The sequence below is a fragment of the Pantherophis guttatus genome, chromosome 17 (assembly GCF_059756535.1).
Source record: "Pantherophis guttatus breed Tessera chromosome 17, ASM5975653v1, whole genome shotgun sequence".
In the NCBI taxonomy this organism is placed as follows: domain Eukaryota; kingdom Metazoa; phylum Chordata; class Lepidosauria; order Squamata; family Colubridae; genus Pantherophis; species Pantherophis guttatus.
Window position 1 is genome coordinate 13,610,377 of NC_142079.1, and position 24,955 is coordinate 13,635,331.

A 24,955-nucleotide genomic window follows, 5' to 3' on the forward strand; every position below is an offset into this window, starting at 1 on the left:
AGAAGGGAGGGAAAGAAGGGAGGGAGGGAGGGAGGGAGGGAGGGAGGGAGGGAGGGAGGGAAGGAAGGAAGGAAGGAAGGAAGGAAGGAAGGAAGGAAGGAAGGAAGGAAGGAAGGAAGGAAGGAAGGAAGGAAGGAAGGAAGATAACACTAGCAATAGCCCGTAGACATTTACAGCTCTCTCTAAGCGGTTTACAGAGTCAGCCTATTGCCTCCAACAATCTGAGTCCTCATTTTAGTGACCTGGGAAGGATGAAAGGCTGAGCCAACATTGAACCGGTCAGGATCGAACAGCTGACAGTGGGCAGAGTTAGCCCGCAAGGCTGCATATTCTAACCACTCCACACCATGGATGGATGGATGGATGGATGGATGGATGAACGCAAGGAAAGAAGGGAGGGAGGGAGGGAGGGAGGGAGGGAGGGAGGGAGGGAGGAAGGAAAATAACACTAGCAATAGCCCTTAGACTTACAGTCAGGTCCAGAAATATTGGGACATCGACACAATTCTAACATCTTTGGCTCTACACCACCACAATGGAGTTGGAATGAAACAAACACAATGTGCGTTAACTGCAGACTGTCAGCTTTAATTTGAGGGTATGTACATCCAACTCAGGTGAACGGTGTAGGACTTACAGCAGTTTGTATATGTGCCTCCCACTTGTTAAGGGACCAAAAGTAATGGGACAATTGGCTTCTCAGCTGTTCCATGGCCAGGTGTGTGATATTCCCTCATTACCCCAATTACAATGTGCAGATAAAAGGCCCAGAGTTCATTTCAAGTGTGCTATTTGCATTTGGAATCTGTTGCTGTCAACTCTCAAGATGAGATCCAAAGAGCTGTCACTATCAGTGAAGCAAGCCATCATTAGGCTGAAGAAACAAAACAAACCCATCAGAGAGATAGCAAGAACATTAGGCATGGCCAAAACAACTGTTTGAAACATTCTCAAAAAGAAGGAATGCACCGGTGAGCTCAGCAACACCAAAAGACCCGGGAGACCATGGAAAACAAGTGTGGTGGATGACCGAAGAATTCTTTCCCTGGTGAAGAAAACACCCTTCACAACAGTTGGCCAGATCAAGAACACTCTCCAGGAGGTAGGTGTATGTGTGTCAAAGTCAACAATCAAGAGAAGACTTCACCAGAGTGAATACAGAGGGTTCACCACAAGATGTAAACCATTGGTGAGCTTCAAAAACAGGAAGGCCAGATTAGAGTTTGCCAAACAACATCTAACAAAGCCTTCACAGTTCTGGAACAAGATCCTATGGACAGATGAGACCAAGATCAACTTGTACCAGAGTGATGGGAAGAGAAGAGTATGGAGAAGGAAAGGAATTGCTCATGATCCTAAGCATACCACCTCATCAGTGAAGCATGGTGGTGGTAGTGTCATGGCGTGGGCATGTATGGCTGCCAATGGAATTGGTTCTCTTGTATTTATTGATGATGTGACTGCTGACAAAAGCAGCAGGATGAATTCTGAAGTGTTTCGGGCAATATTATCTGCTCACATTCAGCCAAATGCTGCAGAACTCATTGGACGGCGCTTCACAGTGCAGATGGACAATGACCCAAAGCATACTGCAAAAGCAACCAAAGAGTTTTTGAAGGGACAGAAGTGGAATGTTATGCAATGGCCAAGTCAATCACCTGACCTGAATCCCATTGAGCATGCATTTCACTTGCTGAAGACAAAACTGAAGGGAAAATGCCCCAAGAACAAGCAGGAACTGAAGACAGCTGCAGTAGAGGCCTGGCAGAGCATCACCAGGGATGAAACCCAGCGTCTGGTGATGTCTATGCGTTCCAGACTTCAGGCTGTGATTGACTGCAAAGGATTTGCAACCAAGTATTAAGAAGGGAAAGTTTGATTTATGATTATTATTCTGTCCCATTACTTCTGGTCCCTTAACAAGTGGGAGGCACATACGCAAACTGCTGTAAGTCCTACACCGGTCACCTGAGTTGGATGTACATACCCTCAAATTAAAGCTGACAGTCTGCAGTTAACGCACATTGTGTTTGTTTCATTCCAACTCCATTGTGGTGGTGTATAGAGCCAAGGATGTTAGAATTGTGTTGATGTCCCAATATTTCTGGACCTGACTGTATATACCGCTTTATAGAGCTTTACTGCCCCCTCTAAGTGGTTTCCAGTGTCGACACATTGCCCCCAACAATCTGGCTCAGCAGAATTAGCTGCAGTCCTGCATTCTAACTCCTGCGCTAAACAGGGCTCCTTCATGTTGCATTCAATATGTTGCATTTTTTTATATTGCATTCAGGCACAGAAAGGAGCGGCATCCTTTCCAAGCCTGGGGGGAAAAAAAAACCGCAGCTGATTTACCTTTGACGACACTCTGCAGCTTTTCCAGGTGATTGTGGCGTTTCCCGTTGTAGATGACAGCTTCGACGGAGAAGATTAGCTTGGGTTGAATTTGGGAGAACCGATCCAGAACGCCCTGCGGGGGGGACGGACGGTGGGAGGGAACCAGGCATTAGCAGAGAATTCAACAAACCTGGGGAAAAGGGCCACCTTTTCTTTAGAGGCAGTCCTCGACTTACAACCGTTTGTTTAGTGACCGTTCCAAAGTTACGACGGCACCGAAAAAAGTGACTTACGTCCGGGTTTTTTCCACACTTACGACCTTCGTAGCATCTCGGTGATCAAAATTCAGACGCTTGGCAACTGGTTCATACTTATGACCGTTACTGTGTCCCAAGCAGTTTTGGATTGCAAAACTCGTCACTACCGGTTTACTCATTCGCTCTGCTTCTGCGCATAAGTGTCCAGTATGGGTGGGCGGAGCCTCCCGCCACTGCCACAGGTTCACCAATCCAGGTAGAACCAGTAGCAACCCACCACTAGTCCCAAGGTCACATGATTTTCCTTTTGACAAGCAACAAATCAACGGGGAAGCCATCTTGACTTCACAACCCGGGTTTATTTTATTTATTTTATTAGTCATATTTCTATGCCGCCCACTCTCCGAGGACTCTGGGCAGCTTACACCAAAGACAGTATACTAAATAGCATATTAGCATCACTGGAGGTTTTTAAGAAGAGACTGGACAACCATTTGTTGAAAATGGTATAGGGCAGTGATGGCTAACCTTTTTGCCGTCACGTGCCAAAAGGGGGGCGACACGGGAGGGTCACACACGCGCGTGCCCATACCCGTAATTCAATGCACCCTGCCCCCCGCACATGCAACCCCACCATGCTCCCACCGCTTTTGGCACGTGATGGCAAGGTGGACCCAGTAGGCCCATTTTTCGCCCTCCTCAGGCTCCAGAAGCTTTCTTGGAGCCTGGGGAGGGCAAAAACAGCCTCCCCCTGCCCCCCCCCCCCCCCCGAGGCAGGAAATGGTCCGTTTCCCGACTTCCGGTGGGCCCTGAAGGCTCAAAAATCAGTTGGCCGGCGTGCGCATGCGTGCTGGAGCTAAGCTAGGGCAACGCTCACGTGCCCACCGATATGGCTCCGTGTGCCACGCTTGCCATAGATTCGTCATCACGGGTATAGGGTGTCCTGCTTGAGCAGGGGGTTGGACTAGAAGACCTTCAAGATCCCTTCCAACTCTGTTATTCATACACATCCCAGTGTGTGTGTCAGCATCCAGAACGGGTCTTTTCTTCAGCCTCGTTCCACCATTCATGGAACTAGATGTCCATCCTCCAGACATCTCCAGCGAAGCAGAAGACAAGCCATGTTAGAACCACTGATTCGTATGTTGCAAGTTGGCTTCCAGTTCAGGACATGGAGGACTTTTAAAATTAAATTCAGCTGAGATCTTAATTGCAGGACCAATGCCCTAAATTACACACACAAACATACATTTATATGAACTGTGACTAAAAGCATTAGATCAATCTTTTTCCCCCTAAATACTCAGTCTTTGGCTAAAAACAGTGGCGCATGACTCCCCTCTTCTGGTGATACCATAAAAGTCAACTCTGAAGTCTACAGATCGTCTTCGACTTATGAATTTCCACGGCTAAGCAATACGGTTGTTAAGCGAGTCACAACTGATTTTGCAGCTTTTGCCATGGCCTTTAAGCAAATCTCAGAGTTCTTATGCGAATCTAGTTTCTACCAGGGGTGAAATGCTCCCAGTTCGGACCGGATCATCGGATCTGGTAGCAATGGTGGCGGGTGGTTTGGAGAACTGGTAGCAAAAATCCCTGCCACCCCCCCCATGCCCAGCTGAGCCGCACGATCATCAGAAGCTTTTTTTTTTACTTTTAAAAGCATTTTTTCTACAACCTCTTCAGCCGAAGTGGTTGTAGGAAAAAAAAATGCCTTTAAAAGCCTCTGGCGATCCCAGCTGAGTTGTCTGATCGTCAGAGGCTTTTAAAAGCATTTTTTTCTGCAACCTCTTAAGATTGTAGAAAAAATGCTTTTAAAAGTTAAAAAAAAAAGTTGGCCATGCCCACCCAGTCACATTAACCCCCCACACACACCAAGCCACACCCACAGAACAGGTAGTAACAAATTTTACATTTCACCACTGGTTTCTATCATTGATTTTGCCTGTCGGAAACCAGGGAAGGTCACAAATATCAATAGCCCTTAGACTTATATGCTTATATAGGAGGGGAGGCTAAGTCAACCTTGAGCCCGGTGAGATTCGAACCGCTGGCTGCTGGCAGAGTTAGCCTGCAATGTTGCATTGTAACCACTGCGCACCGTGGAAGGAAGAAAGGCAGGCAGGCAGGCAGGAATAGCAATAGGAATAGCCCTTAGACTTATATACCGCTTCACAGTGCTTCACAGCCCTCGCTAAGCGATTTACAGAGTCAGCCTCTTGCCCCCAACAATCTGGGTCCTCGTTTTACCCACCTCGGAAGGACGAAAGGCTGAGTCAACATTGAGCCTGGTGAGATTTGAACTGCTGGCAGTGGGCAGAGGAAAAGGAAGGAAGGAACAGGGAAAAGGAAGAATAGCAATAGCCCTATAGACTTATATAACGTTTCAGAGTGCTTTCCATCCCTCTCTAAGCAGTTTACAGAGTCAGCGTCTTGCCCCCAACAATTTGGGTTCTCATTTTACCCACCTCAGAACGATGGAAGGCTGAGTCAATCTTGAGCCGGTGAAGGTCGAACTGCTGGCAATCGGCTAAATTAGCCTGCAATACTGCTTTCTAACCACTGCGCCACCACTGCTACCATAACCATCACCTGACCCTGCAACTATTATAAAATACCTGCCTGTTGCCAAGTGTCCAAATTTTGATCACGCGTTATTGAGGTGGCAAGATCCTTTTTTTCAGTCTCACTGTAAACTTCGGTCGTTAAAACAAACGGTCGTTAAGTCGAGGACTGTCGGCTATTGCTTTTGCCCAAAAGGAATTCGCCCTTCTTTAAGAGGGTGCAAATGTAGAACGGGGATCTAGGAACGAGGTGCTTAAGTGAGGGTCACTCACGTTGATGCCAAAATCCGGCGACGTGGCACTCCAGATGCCCCCGATGCTGGCAGCAGCCAGCATGGCCTCCACGGCGTGGATCCCGTTGGGCAGGTAACCTGAAACGGTTGCAAAAACGGAAGAAGGAGGATGGATCTTAGCTTCAGACACCAAGGGATCAAGAAAGTAAAAATATTTTTAAGTAGTTCATGTTTATAGTTTTTTGAGTAATAAGGAGTTAAAGACTTTTTTTTTTTTTTTTTAAATTTTGATTTATATGCCGCCCTTCTCCGAAGACTCAGGGCAGCTTATAATGCGCTCAGCAATAGCCTTCATCCTTTTGTATATATTTTATACAAAGTCAGCTTATTGCCCCCACAAACTGGGTCCTCAATTTACCCACCTTAGAAAGGATGGAAGGCTGAGTCAACCTTGAGCCTTGGCGAGATTCGAACCAGCAGTAAATTGCAGGCAGCTGTGTTAATAACAGGGTGCACTAAACCACTGTACTATCAAGGCTCTTAGGGAGAATATGAATGCAATAATTTGTTAGCATATTTTAGTTTTATGTTTGTGAATGCTATACCCTGTGCTTGTTCTGGGAAGTCTAGGGAGGGGGGGTGGGGGGGGGAAGGAGGGGAAGGAGGGGTGGGAGGGATTGAGGGGGGAAGGGTGGGGGGGAGAAAATGTTTGTATTTCCTATAAAACTTTTCAAAAAAAAACCAAAAGAAAGTAAAAGCCACATCAGATCAGATAATCCAAAGCGGGGGGGGGGAGGTTAAACTCAAGGCCCGCGGGGTGCTTAAATCTGGCCCATGGGGGCGGTGTGGAAATAACAAAGGACCGGCCCACAATGCCTGTGGCAGCCAAAATGGGGTGCATGGGGGTGGCACCCCGTGCGGCCCATTTTTTTTTATTTTTTATTTTTTTTATTTTTAATTTGATTTATATGCCGCCCTTCTCCGGAGACTCAGGGCGGCTTACAATGTGCTCAGCAATAGCCTTCATCTTTTGTATATTTATACAAAGTCAGCTTATTGCCCCCACAAACTGGGTCCTCAATTTACCTACCTTAGAAAGAATGGAAGGCTGAGTCAACCTTGAGCCTTGGCGAGATTCGAACCTGCAGTAATTGCAGGCAGCTGGTCTTAATAACCAGCTTAATAACAGGGTGCCTTAAACCCCTGTACTACCAAGGCCCATTTTCAGCCTGGACGGCCTCCTGAAGCATTTGCCAGCCAAAACGGGGCAAGGGGGGGGGGCACATGCGGCCCCAGCACGGCCTGCTTTGGCCGGCAAAGTGCTTCAGGAGGCCGTACAGCTGGTAGAAAACGCGCAGAGAACTACAATGCTGATCTGGCCCACGAAGAAATCCAGTTTGAAACCTCTGGATCAGTGATGAAATGTAAAATTTGTTACTACCGGTTCTGTGGGCGTGGCTTGGGGGGGTTAATATGACTGAGTGGGCGTGGCCAACTTTTTTTTTTTTACTTTTAAAAGCATGTTTTCTACAACCTTAAGAGGTTGCAGGAAAAAATGCTTTTAAAAGCCTCTGATGATCCCAGCTGAGCTGCGCGATCATCAGAGGCTTTTTTTTTTTTTTTACTTTTAAAAGCATTTTTTCGGCCGAAGAGGTTGTAGAAAAAATGCTTTTAAAAGCCTCTGATGATCCCAGCTGAGCCGCGCGATCATCAGAGGCTTTTTTTTTTTTTTTACTTTTAAAAGCATTTTTTTCGGCCGAAGAGGTTGTAGGAAAAAATGCTTTTAAAAATTAAAAAAAAAGCCTCTGATGATTGTGCGGCTCAGCTGGGCAATTGGGGGGGGGGGGGCAGAGATTTTTACTACCGGTTCTCCAAACCACCCACTTCCATCGCTACCAGATCGGGCGATCCGGTCCGAACCGGGAGCATTTCACCCCTGCTCTGGATCCAAAGCAGTAATGGGTTTCAAATTCCGGCACTACCGGTTCTCTATCGGTTGTGCGCGCTCGCAAAGCAAGCATCTGGCACTTCTGTGCATGCACAGAGCTTTTTTGATGACGTCTGGGTAGGTGGGCGGAACCTTTTACTGCCGCCACTACTGGTTCGCGCGAACCAGGAGCAACTCACCACTGGTCCAAAGGCCCCCAAACCATCCGTGATGTCTCTTAGATGTATATATTGCATCATCGTTTCTTCCTGCCAACTCCCCCGACAGGTAACGCAACCCAGGTGAGTTGCACAAAAGGCAAGAAGTTTGCACAACCCCAAACCGAGGCTGGGAAGAGGAAGGGGAAGCCCCACATCTTCACTTTCTCTTTAAAGAAGACCACCAACTCATCCGGCTAACCAGGAAGAAGAAGCTGTACCCAGGCGGTCCTCGAGATCCTGGGAAATTGTTAGGTTTGGAGCAGGTTGGGATCCCTCAAGGGGGAACCAGGAATGGTTGCAGGCACCCAGCCCCCAAACTGGTCCATCGGGCTCGGTGGCACATTTTGAAACCCGACGGGAAACCTGAACTTCATCTCCTTACTAGGCCAAGGGATAGTCCTCAGATCAAGCCTGGCTGGTTCGAGCCACAAAGCTCAGTTGCGTAAGTCACAACGAGTAAGCTTGACAATCCTGCTCAACCAAGACCACAAAAATCATACTATGGTTAGTAGAATTAATCCTCTACTTACAACCAAAACAGGAGCAGCAGTTCCATTGCTAAGCAAAATGTTAAGTGAGTCATATCTGATTTCGTTAGAATAGATGAACAGAGTTGGAAAGGGACCTTGTAGGTCATCTAGTCCAACCCCCTGCCCAAGCAGACCCTCCATCATTTCTGACAAATAGCAGTCAAGTCTCTTCTTGAAAGCCACCAGAGATAAAGCTCCCACAACTTCTGAAGGCAACTTCTGTTCCATCGATTGATTGCTCTCACTGTCAGAAAATTTCTCCTTATTTCCAGGTTGAATCTCTCCTTGGTCAGTTTCCATCCATTATTCCTCGTCTGGCCTTCGGGTGCTTTGGAAAATAGCTTGAAAATACTCTCTGTGGCAGCCCCTCAAGTATTGGAAGTATTGGACTGTTATCCTGTCTCCCCTGGTCCTTCTCTTCACTAGACCAGCCAGGCCCAGTTCCTGCAACCGTTCATCATATGTTTTAGCCTCCAGTCCCCTCATCATCTTGGTTGCTCTTCTCTGCACTTTTTCTAGAGTCTCAACATGTTTTTTATAGTGTGGTGACCAAAACTGGATGCAGGATTCTAGGTGTGGTCTTACTAAGGCTTTATAGACTGGTATTAGTACCTCCCTTGATCTTGATTGTTTCCCTCTGTTAATGCAATTTAAGACTGCGTTGGCTTTTTTGGCTGCCGCTGCACACTGTTGGCTCATATTTAATTGGTTGTCCACTATGACTCCAAGATCCCTCTCCCAGTCACTGCTATTAAGCCTGATTTCACCCAGTCTATATGCGTACTTTTTTTTCTTGCCTAAGTAACTTTATTTTCTCTACATTGTATTTCATGGCCTTTTTACCCACGGCCAAGCAAATCATTGCCGTTAAGTGAATCGTATGGTTATTAAATGAATCCATTGAGTTTGTCGGAAACTGGCAGGGAAGGTCACAAACGGAGATCATGTGACTCCGGGACACTGCAACCGTCGTAAGTGTGAACTAGTTGCCAAATGCCCGAATTCTGAACATGGAGATACTACAATCGTTGTGTGAATACCAGTTGTGAGTGCCAGCTCTAAGTCACTTTCTTTGCAGATGATACTAAACTGGAAGGAATAGCCAACACCCTAGAAGATAAACTCAAGATCCAGATGGATCTTGACACACTTGAACCCTGGGCCCTATCTAACAAAATGAAATTCAATGTAGAGAAAAGTAAAGTCTTACACTTAGGTAAGGAAAACCAAAAGTACACATATAGACTGGGTGAAACCAGGCTTAATAGCAGTAACTGGAAGAGGGATTGTCAGCACTTCAACCTGCATTTACTCTAGTGCTGACATAAGAAGGAGAAGAGGGGGCAGCTGGCAAGAGGACTTTTCACCTACTTATTTTCCCTGAAGATAATATCCCCTAGGAGATGAGATGGGAGGGGGGACATTCCTGGGAGCTTAAGTAATAGATATGGGGAGAGTGATTTGGAAGAAGGCCAATGAGATGCAGAGAATTGGGGAACGGAAAGGGAAGGTTTGGGGTCAGGAAGTCAGAGTTGGCTACGCCACAATCGGGGCCAGATTGTCGTGCTCAATAAAATGAAAGATTTCTTCAAAGACTATCTGTCTGGAAATGCAATTTATTTTATTTGAGATGACATCGAAACCTGACAGGGATCTTGGAGTCTTAATGGACAACCAGTTAAATAGGAGCCAGCAATGTGCAGTGGCAGCCAAAAAAAGCCAATGCAATCCTAAATTGCATTAACAGAGGGATACAATCAAGATCAAGTGAGGTACTAATACCACTCTATAAAGCCTTAGTAAGACCACACCTAGAGTACTGCACCCAGTTTTGGTCGTCACAATATGAAAAAGATGCTGGGACTCTGGAAAAAGCGCAGAGAAGAACAACCAGGATGATGAGGAAACTGGAGGCTAAAACATACAATGAACGGTTGCAGGAACTGGGCATGGCTAAGTCTAGTGAAGAGAAGGACCAGGGGAGACAGGATAGCAGTCTTCCAATATTTGAGGGGCTGCCACAGAGAGGAGGGGGTCAAGCTATTTTCCAAGGCACCTGAAGGCCAGACAAGGAATAATGGATGGAAACTGAACAAGGAGAGATTCAACCTGGAAATAAGGAGAAATTTTCTGACAGTGAGAGCAATCAACCCATGGAACAGAAGTTGCCTTCAGAAGTTGTGGGAGCTTCATCCCTGGAAGCTTTCAAGAAGAGATTGGATGGCCATCGGTCAGAAATGGTGTAGGGTCTCCTGCTTGGGCGAGGGGTTGGACTAGATGACCTTCGCGAACCTTTTCGGCACCGAGTGCCAAAACGGGAGTGTGCACACACTCGTGGGGGAGCACCAGAAACCGGAAGAGCAGTTTTCCGGAGCGCATACATGCACCGGGGGAAGCTGGTCTTCTGATTTCTGGCATGCGCGGTGGTCACCTGATCTTTTGGTTTCTGGCACGCATGCGTGCACAAAGACCAGTTGGCTGGCACACACATGTGTGCGCCAGAAACTGGAAAAACAGATGACTGGCGGAACACAGAACAGCAACAGGCGACGGCTGGCATGCCCAGAGGGATGGCTTTTTGCGTGCCACTTCCAGCACGCGTGCTATAGGACCTATAAAGTCCCTTCCAACTCTGCTATTTTATTCTTCGGTGGTGTTGCCACTTCGAACAGTCACTAAAGGAGTGGTTTTAAAGCGAGGACTACCTCTAATGCACATTTTATTTATTTTTTATTTTATATCAAATTTATATACCGCCCTTCTCCCTGAGGACTCAGGGCGGTGTACAGCCAAATAAAAACATAAATTACAAACATTAAAATGCTATTAAAAAGATATATATAAATTTGGCCCCGTAATTAAAAAACAATGACAAACCAATTAAAAACATTTAAAAGTGTTAAGCCAGCCCGGCTTGCTGAAAAAAGAAAGTTTTAAGGGTACGGCGGAAGGCACCGAGGTCTTAGATCCTCCTTATCTCTGGGGGCAGCTGATTCCATAGGGTAGGTGCCCCCACAGAGAAGGCCCTCCCCCTGGGGGTCACCAGCCTACATTGTTTGGCTGATGGCACCCCGAGGAGGCCCTCTCTGTGGGAGCGCACAGGTCGATGGGAGGCTGTCGATAGCAGCAGGTGGTCTCGAAGATAACTAGGTCCTATGCCATACTGTAATGCTCTCTACATGGGGCTCCCCTTGAGGTGCACGAGGAGGCTCCAACTGGTCCAGAATGTGGCCGCGCGGATGATATTGGGAGCGACATGGCGCTCACATGTAACACCTCTCCTACGCGAGCTGCACTGGCTCCCAGTGGCCTTCCGAGTGCACTTCAAGGTGTTGGTTCTTACCTTTAAAGTGCTCCATGGCTTAGGACCTGGGTACCTACGAGACCACCTTCTGCAACCTATAACCTCCCACCAACCAGTACGCTCCCACAGAGTGGGCCTCCTCAGGGTACCATCACTAAAGCAATGTCGACTGGTGGTTCCCAGGGGGAGAGCCTTCTCTGTGGGGGCACCTACCCTTTGGAACAGGATACCCCCAGGGATAAGAATAATCCCAGATCTTCGTACTTTCCGTCGGGCACTTAAGACCTTCCTCTTTCACCAAGCCGGGCTGGCATAATTAATTTTTTCTTTCCTTTTTCTAATTGTGTAAATTTTATTCTGAAGATCTTAACTTAACCGAGAAGCCAAATTGACTTAATTATTATTTGTTGCTTCTATTCACATTTTTATATATATGTTTATTTTGACTGTTCACCGCCCTGAGTCCTTCGGGAGAAGGGCGGTATAAAAAATTAAATAAATAAATAAATAAATAAATGGAGCGCTTTAAAGGTGGTAACCAACACCTTGAAGCGCACCCAGAAGACCACTGGGAGCCAGTGCAGCTCACGCAGGAGAGGTGTTGTATGGCATGACTCTGAATTCAGTGTGAAAACGCTAAACTTCTAACTTCTAACCTTACTTTGGAAGCATCCCAAACCTGCTCTGAAACCGTTCCAGCAAAATCAACCCACAGGATGAATGAGGACTAGACATACTGTAAATATGGGTTACGTTGCCACATATCATATATATATATATATATATATATATATATATATATTGGCAGTTCCCAGCCTCACCACCCCTCGTTACTCAAGACCTACTCAAAGGGGAAAACCCAACGTAACCTGATGCAAGAGGTGCCAATGGCTGCATTGCAACACAAAGGACAATGGAGCAACGGACCCGATGACACAACAGCAGGTTAAACCACAAGGTATCAACTGCCCATCTTTCTTTCTTTCTTTCTTTCTTTCTTTCTTTCTTTCTTTCTTTCTTTCTTTCTTTCTTATTTATTTATTTATTTATTTATTTATTTATTTATTTATTATTTATTATTTATTTATTTATTTATTTATTTATTTATTTATTTATTTATTTATTATTATTTATTATTTATTTATTTATTTATTTATTCATTTAATTAATTAATTAATTAATTATTATATCGCCCTTCTCCCGAAGGACTCAGGGCGGTGCACAGCCAAAAAATAAAACCAACAAATATATAAAAGTTTAAAAAACCAGTTTAAAAAAACATATTAAATAATCTGGCCACCACATGTTAAAAACAAAAACAACCCGTTAAAATTTAGGATTTAGGCCAGCCCAGCTTGATGAAATAATAGCGTCTTGAGGGCCCGGCGAAAGGTACGTAGGTCAGGGATCTTACGTATCTCCGGGGGCAATTCGTTCCAGAGGGCAGGTGCCCCAACAGAGAAGGCTCTTCCCCTGGGGGTCGCCAGTCGGCATTGTTTGACCGACGGCACCCTGAGGAGTCCCTCTCTGTGGGAGCGAACTGGCAGGCGGGAGGCTATCGGTGACAGAAGGCGATCTCGTAAGTACCCAGGTCCTAAGCCATGGAGCGCTTTAAAGATGGTAACCAGCACCTTGAATCGCACCCGGAAGACCACTGGGAGCCAGTGCAGCTCGCGCAGGAGCGGTATTACATGGGTGCGCCGAGTCGCTCCCATAATCACCCGCGTGGCCGCATTCTGGACCAGTTGGAGCCTCCGAGTGCTCTTCAAGGGGAGCCCCATGTAGAGACCATTACAGTAGTCCAGACGGGAAGTGACGAGGGCGTGAATGACTGTGCGCAAGGCGTCCCGGTCCAGAAAGGGACGCAACTGGTATATCAGGCAAACCTGATAAAAAGCCCCCCTGGCCATAGCCATCACATGATCTTCTAAAGACAGCCGTGCATCCAGGACACCCAAGTTACGAGCCCTCTCCATGGGGACCAATGACTCGCCCCCAATAGTCAGCAATGGAGCCAACTGGCTAAACGGGGACGCCGGGAACCATAGCCACTTAGTCTTGGAGGTGTTGAAGCTCCAAGAGCTTCTTTCTTAACTTTTGAGGGCAGAAGAGGTCAAACGGAGGCCTGTGGTATGTGTAAGAGGTGAACAAGCAACACCACTGGCAATTTTCCTCCTATGTGGGGTCCTTGGTGCTCCCTGAGCTCGGTGGTTTTCTTGCAGACATTTGTTTCATGACCGAACCAAGTAACATCACCGGTGCGTGGTAACCTGGTTTGGTCATGAAACGCCTACAAGAAAACCATCAACCTCAGGGGGTACCAAGGACCCCACAGTCATCCTCCTCTTCTCTTCCTCCACTTCACAATCCTCCTCCCTCCAGCACTGATGATGTTACCTAGTTTGGTCATGAAACGCCTACAAGAAAACCATCAAACTCAGGGAGCACCAAGGGCCCCCACACAGTCCTCCTCTTCCTCCTCCTCCCACCTCCTCCTCCACTCTGCAAACCCCACTCCCTCCTAACACTGATGATGTTACCTAGTTGGGTCATGAAATTTATTTATTTATTTGTTTGTTTTAATTTGTATACTGCCCTCCTCCAACAGGACTCAGGGCGGTGAACAGCCAGAATAAAAACAGAACATACAAAATTTAAAAACAGTTTAAAAATAATTAAATATTTTTGGCCACAATTTAAAATAACCCAATTAAAATCAATTAAATTTAACCAAAATGCTGCAAGAAAAGCACCAAGCTCAGAGAGCACCAAGGACCCCACACTCCTCCTCCTCCTTCCCTTCTCTCCACAAACCCCTCTCCCTTCTAACATCTGATGATGTTCACTATTGTGGTTAATGAAACATCTCGCAAGAAAACCACCAGGCTCAGAGATCACCAAGGACTCCACAATTCAATCCTGATCTATAAAGATTATCTTCTTCTATTTTTTTCCTCTTCTTCTTCCATTCTGGACAGCTCCACCTCCAGGCCAAACATGCATTCTTAAGGCCCTTTCAGAAGTTACAAATGTAATTTCTATCCCTTTTTTTTTTTTTAATTTGATTTATATGCCGCCCTTCTCCGGAGACTCAGGGTGGCTTACAATGCGTTAAGCAAAAGCCTTCATACTTTTGTATATTTATACAAAGTCAGCTTATTGCCTCCACAATAAGCTGACTTTATTGCTGCTATTTTGCTAGTTCTATTGTATAACCAAAGTTTTTTGCCCAGGCTATCATTGTTTCCTTCACTAGTTCTTCTTCTAATTTAATACTCAGTAAATAGCTTTTTTTCTATAGTTTTTTTCTAATCATCCTCTCTTCTGTTTCTGTTCGTATCTTATCTAATTCTGTCAACTCCTTATAAAAACCATATAATTTAGCATCTTTTAACATATGCGGTAGATATGTGTAGAAGCTAGAAAATATTGGATAAAAATATGGACGTGGTTGGAAAAGATGATACAACAACATATTGATCTGAAACCTGAAGTATTTCTGTTGGGGATCTTACCAGAAACTTATGGTAAAGAAAATGTATATTTGGTTATTCATGTAATAACCGCAGCTAGAATTGTATTTGCACAAAATTGGAAAAGTGAAGAGATTCCTACAGAGGAGAATATGATAAGGAAAATATTAGAATGTGCAGAAATGAATAGATTTAACACTGGCAATTAAAGAGAAAGAACAAACTGGTTACTATGTGACATGGGAAACATTTTATCGGTGGTTAGAGGACGAATATAAAAGTTAGCAATAAAAGTATATTTTACTCATCATAAAAGATGAGTATAATATAGAAAATAGTTAACAGAGTTAAGCAAATTAAGATGATGATGTAAAGTATTCGATATTTAATGTATTGGTATTGAGTTACGAATAGATTAAATAATGAATATGATTGCAAATTTTAATTGTTATTGCACAAACATTGGTTCCCAGACGATACACCGTTTAATGGAAGATGGATTATTTATACTAAAATAAAATAAATAAAAAACTATACATATATAATCTCTACATGGGGCTCCCCTTGAAAAGCACCCAGAGGCTCCAACTGGTCCAGAATGTAGCCGCGCGGGTGATTATGGGCGCAGCTCGTTACGCCCATGTAACACCTCTCCTACGCGAGCTGCACTGGCTCCCGGTGGTCTTCCGGGGGCGATTCAAGGTGTTAGTCATCACCTTTAAAGCGCTCCATGGCTTAGGACCTGGGTACCTACGAGACCGTCTTTTGCCACCAATCGCCTCCCACCGACCAGTTCGTTCTCACAGGGAGGGACTACTCAGGGTACCGTCAGTCAAATGATGTCGACTGGCGACTCCCAGGGGGAGGGCCTTCTCTGTGGGGGCTCCAACCCTTTGGAATGAACTGCCCCCGGAGGTACGGAATATCCCTGATCTCCGTGCTTTCCGCTGTGCCCTCAAGACCCTGATGGTCCAACAGGCGGGGCTAAATATATGAACATGTGAATGATTTTTTAAAATGTTATCTAATTCTGGGTTTTATTTAATTGGGCCGAACTATGTTATAATAATAATTTTAATTAGCAATTTTATGATGTTTGTGTATCTATATTTTTCTTGACTGTACACCGCCTTGAGTCCTACGGGAGAAAGGCGGTATAGAAATATAATAAATAAATAAATAAATAAATAAATAAATAAATAAATAAATAAATAAATAAATAAATAAATAAATAATTTCGCCTAATATATATATTAGGCGAAAGGATGCAATATGCTCCCTTCCACATGCTGGGGTAGACCAGGTGCTTCGATAGAAAAACACTTAATCTCTCCCCTGGCTCAAGACGACGGAGGAGAACTTGTGGCTCAGAGGTTAATACAACTGCCTAACATGCAGGCAGCCCAAGTTCGAATCCAAGTAAGGGTATGGCTAGCTGATGAGAGCTAAACAGCTTGAAATAGATCCATGCTAGTCTCCCTTTATTTCTTTATCAGCAAAATATAAATCTGGTATAAAACATGGTTTGTCATGAATGCTTGAGGGCTCCTGGAAGGTTCAGCAAAGTCTCCCACACTTTCTTTGGTTAAACGGGACCCGTTTTTCACCTGTCATTTATTGCAAGAGTTTTGATTTCAAATGACCCATCAAGTTTTTCTCGTCCCGCCTCGGCAACACTTGGCTAAAAGTCACCCAACCTGTCTTTCATGCGCGTCTTCCTTCCTGCAGAGCTCCTTAAGGAGGCCAGGTCCCGATGTTTGCACATCCTGGTTGAAAGAAAGAAATGCCCGGAGGAGAAAGGTGAACTCACCCACAACTCGGTCTCCGGGCTGCACCCCCAACTTCCTCATGGCCGCAGCGTACAAAGCCACCCGGTGCCTCAGATCTTCAAAGGTCACTTTTTCGATCTCTTCCTTGCCTTCTCCTGGGGGGGGAAACAAGATCAGGTCCAGTCGCAGGTTGGCAGCAAGAAGTCAAAACAAATCATAGATTAACCCAGGGGTGAAATTCAAATCGTTTTACTACCGGTTCTGTGGGTGCGGCTTGGTGGGCGTGGCAGGGGAAGGATACTGCAAAATCCCCATTCCCACCTCACTCCTGGGGGAAGGATACTGCAAAATCTCCATTCCCACCCCACTCCAGGAGGATATTGTAAAATGTCCATTCACATCCTATTCCAGGGGAAGGATACTGCAAAATCTCCATTCCCACCCCACTCCTGGGGGAAGGATACTGTAAAATCTCCATTCCATTCCCTCTCCTGGAGGAAGGATACTGCAAAATCTCCATTCCCACCCCATTCCTGGGGGAAGGATACTGCAAAATTCTCATTCCCTCCCCACTCCAGGAGGATACTGTAAAATCTCCATTCCCACCCCGCTCCTGGGGGAAGGATACTGCAAAATCTCCATTCCCACCCCACTCCTGGGAGAAGGATACTGCAAAATCTCCATTCCCTCAGCTCTCCAGGGGAAGGTATTGCAAAATCCCCATTCCCACCCCACGCCAGGGGAAGGATACTGCAAAATCTCCATTCCCACCCCACTCCAGGAGGATACTTTAAAATCTCCATTCCCACCCCACTCCAGGGGAAGGATACTGTAAAATATCCATTCCCTCCCCACTCCAGGGGAAGGATACTGCAAAATCCCCATTCCCTTCCCACTCCAGGGAAAGGATATTGCAAAATCACCATTCCCTCCTCACTCCTGGGGGAAGGATATTGCAAAATCCCCATTCCCTCCTCACTCCTGGGGGAAGGATATTGCAAAATCTCCATTCCCACCCCACTCCTGGGGGAAGGATATTAGAAAATCCCCATTCCCATCCCACTCTGGGGCCAGCCAGAGGTGGTATTTGCCGGTTCTCCGAACTACTCAAAATTTCCGCTACCGCTTCTCCAGAACCTGACAGAACCTGCTGGATTTCACCCCTGTATTAACCTCTGAAGACATTAGCAGGCTCGAAGTCTGGATGATATGGGCCAGCCAACTAGTTGTTGGAGGCACAAAACCCTCAATCTTCTACACGGGCATCCTAAAACCACCACCGTTGGGTTTTTTTCCCAACTGTTGCTTGTGACACAGTCCAACCTTCACACCTTCAAATTTAATCCAGGGTGGTTTTTTTTCTTTTTTCTTTCTCAGGTTCCAAAAATAATTACTAGGGCAAGAACAGGCAATGTGTCCTGATTGTTCTCGCGCATCGTTACTAAGTCCACGCAACACAACTTGCAAAATTCTTTGGCTGGGGGAGAAGAGGCAGAGAGGGGGGTCTGGCTGGGGCTTAAAAGGGTCTTTAGCAGACTCGAGAACATCCAGGTGTGCAAAGGAGCTGCATGCAAGATGCATGAACTCCATGTCTGCAGCGGTACTTAACAGGGTGGCCCGAGAAAGTTTGGGGCGATGATGGTGTGGCGAAGAAGTACCCTGGCCGTCTGCAACTCCAGCTACCAAGGGAGAGAGCGGGGGAGAGGGGGGGAATCCGGACACCCCCCAAAGGGGAAAAAAAGACACACACACACACACACATAACCCTGGCACGCACAACGGTAAGAGATTTTTGGGAGACAGGAATTTTTCCTGCATCCTCTAATGAAAGAGCTGTTGGATTGGGTGGAGGAATGCTTGAGAAGGATTTAAAAAAAAAAAAAAAGAGGAGGCAGGGATGGGAGACCACAAGGAAATCCCGCCCTGTAAACCAGAGTGGGGTTCCTAAAAGATAACTGGAAAAATTATTCCCACAGGACTGCTAATAATTATGAAGAGGGAGAAAGAGAGTGGGAGAAAGAGAGGAAGGGAAGAAGAGAGAGGGAGGGAGGGAGAAAGAGAGGGAGGGAGATAGAGAAAGAGAAAGAGGGAGGGAGAGAGAGAAAGAGAGCGGGAAAGAGAGCAGGAGGGAAGGAGAGAGAGGGAGGGAGGGAGAGAAAGAGAGAGAAAGAGGAAGGGAGAGAGGGAGAGAGAGAGACAGAGAGAATAAGAGGAAGGGAGAGAGGAAGGGAGAAAGGGAGAGGGAGGGAGAGAAAGAGGGAGGGAGAGAGAAAGGAAGAGAGGGAGAGAGAGAGGGAAGGAGGGAGGGTGAGAGAGGAAGGGAGAAAGGGAGAGGGAGGAAGAGAAAGAGAAAGAGGGAGGGAGGGAGAAAGAGAGAGAGAGAGAGGGAGAGAGAGAGAGAGAGAGAAAGAGGGAGGGAGAGAAAGGGAGAGAGACAGAGAAAAAGAGAAAGAGAGAGGGAGAGGGAGGGAGGGAGGGAGAGAAAGAGGGAGAGAGAGGGGGAAAGAGGCAGAGGCAGAGAGATGTGAATAGTCGTAGATCCAGCAATTATGAAGATTCGCACGGGGGACTTACGTGCGGCATACAGGGCGATTTTATCGTTCTCCTCGTGCTTCAGAAGGTTTTCGGCATAATTTAAACGGCTGCCTTTAAACCATTCGGGAACATCCGCGATGCTCTTGGAGAGATCGATCACCTGGTGGGAAGACATCCAGCATCCTTAACAGAAAACTCCGCAACCATGTAGGGCACAAAGGATCAATATTATGAGGGTCTTTCTCTGCCCCTCCTCACCATCTGGGGGGTGGGGGGTTCTCCATTAAGTTCAGTTAGACGGATGCATTTCCCCCTCTCCCCTTGAAAAAACAGGATCAGACTGGGTTATTACTGGGATGGGGCACCACCAGGAAATCCAACACGATGGGCACATTAAAAAAAAAGTCCTTTGGAAGAAGACATTGGTTGCCTTCTGCTAAGAAAACTACAGGTAGTCCTCAAACTTATGACCCTTTAGCGTCCGTTTGAAGTTCTGACAGCACTAAAAGGAGTAACTTACGACGAGTCCTCGCACTTATGGCTGCCACAGCATCCCCAGAATCACATGGTAAAATTCCGGGCACTTGGCAACTGTCACACATTTATGACGGTCACAGAGTCCCGTAGTCGCCATTTGAGACTTCCCCAGCTGGCTTCTGACAAGCAACATCAACGGGGAAGCTGCGAACATGCCATGGCTTGCTTAACAACTGTGACTCACTGAATGACCATGGCAAAAAAAAAAAAGAGGCCATAAAATCCAGCGATACCTCACATAACGTCCGCACCACTCAACGATGAATTTTCCAGTTTGTATTGCGGTCGTAAGTTAACTTTACCTGACCTGGGAAAAACCGCTAATTAAGGCCCAAACTTTTCATATTGCTGTGGCCCGTCAGCGGCCTGTGCAGATTGTAGCTGATTCCGACAGCGAGGAGGCTGGTGTGGTGATTTGCCAGCAGCCTGTGCAGCTGGTACCCGAGTCAGACAGTGAGGAGGCTGGAGAAGATGTGGTGCCAGAGGCAGGGATTCAGCCAGGGCCTTCAGAACCTCCAGAAGCTCCCTTAAGTGAAGAGGACGAAGAGGAGGAGCCTCTTCTCAATGCCCGAGCGCACAGAGCTGCTAAAAGGCAGGAGTGGCTCCTCAGGAGGAGGTCTCCTCGAGAATAAGGCTTGGGGCTAATTGGCCACTCCCTTAGCCTATTTAAGGAGGAACATCGATTGCAGCAAGCTGTAGGGAACAACTTTAGTTCACTCTCCTTCGCGTCTGGATTCTCTGCAAAATTGCTTCTGGGCTTTCTGCCAACCCTAGTAAGACTGTGATTATCTTATCCTAGAATTCTGGTAGGCTGTTAAGACAGTTCATTAACAGCCTTTGAATGATAAAGACTAAGTTATTTGAGTAAAATAAGCTTTGTATAGAGATTGTGTGTGCTGCGTTCTTTGGGGTCCGTAGCTGGGGCAGAACACATATATGAGTGAGAGGCTAGGAAACCCACAGACCAGATCGGAAGTCAAGGAGGTCTTTTGACGCATCTTCCATGCATGGCCGAGAACACAACCTACATCCACCAACTTCAGCAGAACCTGGACTCAAAAGTCAACTTTGCAATGACCATGTTGGGGATCTACAGAGCTTCTCCCACGGTTATCCCACAGGTGCTTTTTCAGGACTTTCTTGTTTTTTCTTTTGAAGGCATTTTGCTTCTCATCCAAGAAGTTTCTTCAGCTCTGACTGGATGGTGGGGAATGGAAGGATTTATATTCCTTGCAGACAGCTGGTCATTTGCATCCTTTGAGAGGGTCGTTGAGGCCACTTGGAGGTTTCTCTGTGTCCTCAGGGTCACCTGAGTGGTGCTCCTGGTTTCTGTAGTCTGCAATTTTTTTTCTCTCTGGAAATCCATTCCTACTCCCCCACCATTCCAAGGGTCTTCATCCCAAATTGTATAGCTAAAAGTCTGCAGAGATTCTCAGTCATCCAGGTGCTTTTTCAGGTAAACCCTCCAAGTGCTTCAATGACCCTCTAAAAGGATGCAAATGACCAGCAGTCTGCAAGGAGTATAAATCCTTCCATTCCCCACGATCCTGTCAGAGCGGAAGAAGCTTCTTGGATGAGAAGCAAAACGTCTTCAAAAGAAAAAAAACAAGGAAGTCCAGTTGCCTCCTGAAAAAAGCACCTTTGGGACAACCAGGACCTGGATGACTGAGAATCTCTACAGACTTTTAGCTATGCAATTTGGGATGAGGACCCTTTGAATGGTGTGGGAGGAGGAATGGATTTCCAGAGGGGGGAAAAATTGCAGACTACAGGAATCAGGAGCACTCTGAGGACCCAGATCAACCTCCAAGTGGCCTCAACGACCCCCTCAAAGGATGCAAATGACCAGCTGTCTGCAAGGAGTATAAATCCTGCCATTCCCCACCATCCTGTCAGAGCTGAAGAAGCTTCTCGGATGAGAAGCGAAACGTCTTCAAAAGAAAAAACAAGAAAGTCCAGTTGCCTCCTGAAAAAAGCTCCTCTGGGACAACCATGACCTGGAGGATGGAGAATCTCTACAGGCTTTCTCCCATGGAGGAATTGTTGAAAAGGCCAGGAAGGTGGAGATACCGACTTGCCCAATGTTGGCAATGACCCTGTCATCCTTTGCTCACCGAAGCTGGAGAAGGCGGCCTACAACGAGGTGGATGGTTGCATCCACCCTCTTCTGCGTGACTTAGTCCCCAATTAACCTGAATAATCGGTCGATCGAAAAACAGCTGTGTCCCAATATCTCCGGGGTTGCCACAAAGAAGAGAGGGAGTCAAGCTATTCTCCAAAGCGCCTGAGGGCAGGACAAGAAGCAACAGTTGGAAACTAATCCAGGAGAGAAGCAACCTGGAATTAAGGAGAAATTTCCTAAGAGTGAGAACAATTAATCCGTGGAACAGAAGTTGCCTTCGAGAAGCTGTGGGTGCTCCATCACTGGAAGTTTAAATAAGAGACTGGACAGCCATTTGTCTGAAATGGTATAGGGCAGTGATGGCTAACCTTTTTGCCGTCGCGTGCCAAAAGTGGGGGGGGAAGAGACATGGGAGGGTCACACACACCTGAGCCCATACCCATAATTCAATGTACCCTGCCCCCCGCGCATGCGACCCCACCACGCTCCCACCGCTTTTGGCAAGCAATGGCAAGGTAGGCCTGTTTTTCACCCTCCCCAGGCTCCAGAAGCTTTCTTGGATCCTGGGGAGGGCAAAAACAGCCTCCCCGAGGCCCTCTGGAGGCAGGAAATGGCCCGTTTCCCAACTTCCGGTGGGCCCTGAAGGCTCAAAAATCAGTTGGCCGGCGCGCTAATGCTCACTGGAGCTAAGCTAGGGCAACGCTCACATGCCCACCGATATGGCTCCGCGTGCCACCTGTGGCACGCGTGCCATGGGTTCACCATCACGGGTATAGGGTCTCCTGCCTGAGCAGGGGGTTGGACTAGAAGACCTCCAGGGCCCCTGCCAACTCTGTTATTCTGTCAGCTTACCTCATCATAAAGCCGAGAAAAGGCGATCCCGCTGAATTTCCAAAACTCTGCCCAGAAATCCGAATAATGCTGTACAGACCATTGGTAAAACTCGCTGTAGTTGGCTGGAAGCAAAACAAGACGAGCGTTAAAACCCCACATCCTAATTATTTTCCTCAGAAAAAACCATTCGGCTGGTTGCCTAAACTGGCAGAATCCTTTCAACTCAGTTGAGACTCTACAGTAGTAGCCAAAATTGTGGGAACCTTTTGGGAAAAGTTGTATTTTCTAAAACGACCTAATAACACCACTTTTTTTCGGAGTAGAACTATAAAATTATATATCAATGGGAAGATAATTTAATCAAGAATGTAATGCAATAACTTTTATGAAGGATTTGCTGTTAAAGTAGCAGTTACAGTATAAAGAGGAAAAGTGAAAGAGGTAAAAAAAAACCGAGATATAAAAAATTATCACCATAGGAAAAAACAAGCTATACAAAAATTATCACCAAGTCAGTGAATACTTCATTGGGTAACCTTTAGCATGAATTATGGCCTTACAATATCTTCCCATGGAATGAACCAAGCCTTTTAGTTCTGCAGCTGCTATCTTGTGAAACCAAGATTGAATGATGGCTTCTATTAACTGGGTTTTATTGCTCCGTGGCTTCTGACTAATAGGTTTCTTTCGTCAGCTCCCTAGATTTTCAATTGGGTGAAGGTCTGGGCTATTCCCAGGCCATTCCAGCAGTGGAATAGGATTATCTTGAAACTCCAAAAAAAAAAAAAGTGGGGGTGTTATTATTAGGAAAAATAAAACTTTTCCCCAAAAGCTTTCCACAATTTTGGCCACTACTGTACCACCTTCCTCCTTTTTCTCAAAGAAAGCAAATTAAAAGCTGTGCAAATCAACACCTTTGACAAGTTTTACTCTCCATCTGCTCGCAGAAGCAGCATCTGATGCAAAAGCCACCTGTCAGGCCTGGGGAAAAAAAAAATTAAAATTATTGCTTTCATACTTGCTTGTCGGGAACAAACAGCTCCCGTCTCTCTCCCAAGCACCTTTAATGCAAAGTCCAATAAAATCAGATAAATAATTTCTTTCAAGCTAATGCTTGAAAGGAAGGAAGCCAAAAAAAAAAAAAAACCCTCAGTGCTATTTTTCTCTTTGTGTTTTCGCGGTCCATTGATGGCTCTATCTTGGCTTTTGATGGGGCCCCCAAGCAAACAAACCAGATCTCTGTAATTATTAGAGCAAACTAGAGATTGCTTCTGGTTCTTTGCTCTGCTTTTATTTCCCTGGGGAAGGAAGGAAGAGATGCATAACTGAGAAGGAACAAAGGGGGAGAAAGAGGATAATTTACAGAAGGGAAGTTCTACCCTGTTTCCCCAAAAATAGGACCCATCCAGAAAACAAGCCCTAGCATCATTTTTCAGGATGCTCGTAATATATGCCCTACCCCAAAAATAAGCCCCAGTTAAGATTGTCAGCAGACGGAGGCATTTAGTGCTGTATTTCCCCCATAATACAGGAGGATTTACAGGAAATACAAAATTCCCCCAGAAGCCTGAGTGGCGTAGGAGGCTAATGCCTCCTAAGGCAGCATTTTAACATCCAGCTGCCTGCAATTACTGCGAGTTCAATTCTCACCAGGCTCAAGGTCGACTCAGCCTTCCATCCTTTCTAAGGTGGGTAAACTGAGGACCTGGTTTGTGGGGGCAATAAGCTGACTTTGTATAAAATATACAAAAGGATGAAGGCTATTGCTCAATGCATTGTAAGCCGCCCTGAGTCTCCAGAGAAAGGCGGCATATAACTCAAATTAAAAAAAAAAAAAAAGACCTAACCCAGTGATGGCTAACCTTTTTGCCGTTGCGTGCCAAAAGGGGAGGGAACACGGGAGGGTCACACACACACGTGCCCATACCCATAATTCAATGCACCCTGCCCCCGCGCATGCAACCCCACCCCGCTCCCACTTTTGGCACATGATGGCATGGTGAACACGGTAGGCCCGTTTTTCGCCCTCCCCAGGCTCCAGAAGCTTTCTTGGAACCTGGGGAGGGCAAAAACAGCCTTCCCCCCCATCCGAGGCCCTCTGGAGGCAGGAAATGGCCCATTTCCTGACTTCCGGTGGGCCCTGAAGGCTCAAAAATCAGTTGGCCGGCACACGCATGCGCGCTGGAGCTAAGCGAGGGCAAAGCTCACATGCCCACCAATATGGCTCCACGTGCCACCTGCCATAGGTTCGCCATCACAGCTCTAGGCGTAACAGTAACAGAGTTGGAAGGGACCTTGGAGGTCATTTAGTC

General features: G+C 46.3%; 2 protein-coding genes across 2 annotated transcripts in view; both read right to left on the reverse strand.

Moving 5' to 3' along the window:
* AACS (acetoacetyl-CoA synthetase) overlaps window positions 1–24,955 on the reverse strand; it is a 62,275-nt gene that overhangs the window by 32,824 nt on the left and 4,496 nt on the right. Inside the window, exons 2-6 of the mRNA XM_087880056.1 lie at window positions 22,662–22,765; window positions 19,190–19,310; window positions 16,657–16,770; window positions 5,432–5,529; window positions 2,356–2,470 (exon numbers count right to left, since the gene is read on the reverse strand). Of these exons, the coding sequence (XP_087736182.1) occupies window positions 2,356–2,470; window positions 5,432–5,529; window positions 16,657–16,770; window positions 19,190–19,310; window positions 22,662–22,765 (552 nt within the window). The remainder of the gene's footprint in view (window positions 1–2,355; window positions 2,471–5,431; window positions 5,530–16,656; window positions 16,771–19,189; window positions 19,311–22,661; window positions 22,766–24,955) is intronic.
* On the reverse strand, window positions 12,675–13,656 carry LOC148111680 (uncharacterized). Its single transcript, XM_087880319.1, has 2 exons — window positions 13,644–13,656; window positions 12,675–13,462 (listed from the first exon to the last, which is right to left on the reverse strand). Exons 1-2 carry the CDS (start codon window positions 13,654–13,656, stop codon window positions 12,714–12,716), a joined length of 762 nt encoding a protein of 253 aa, XP_087736445.1. The 3' UTR covers window positions 12,675–12,713.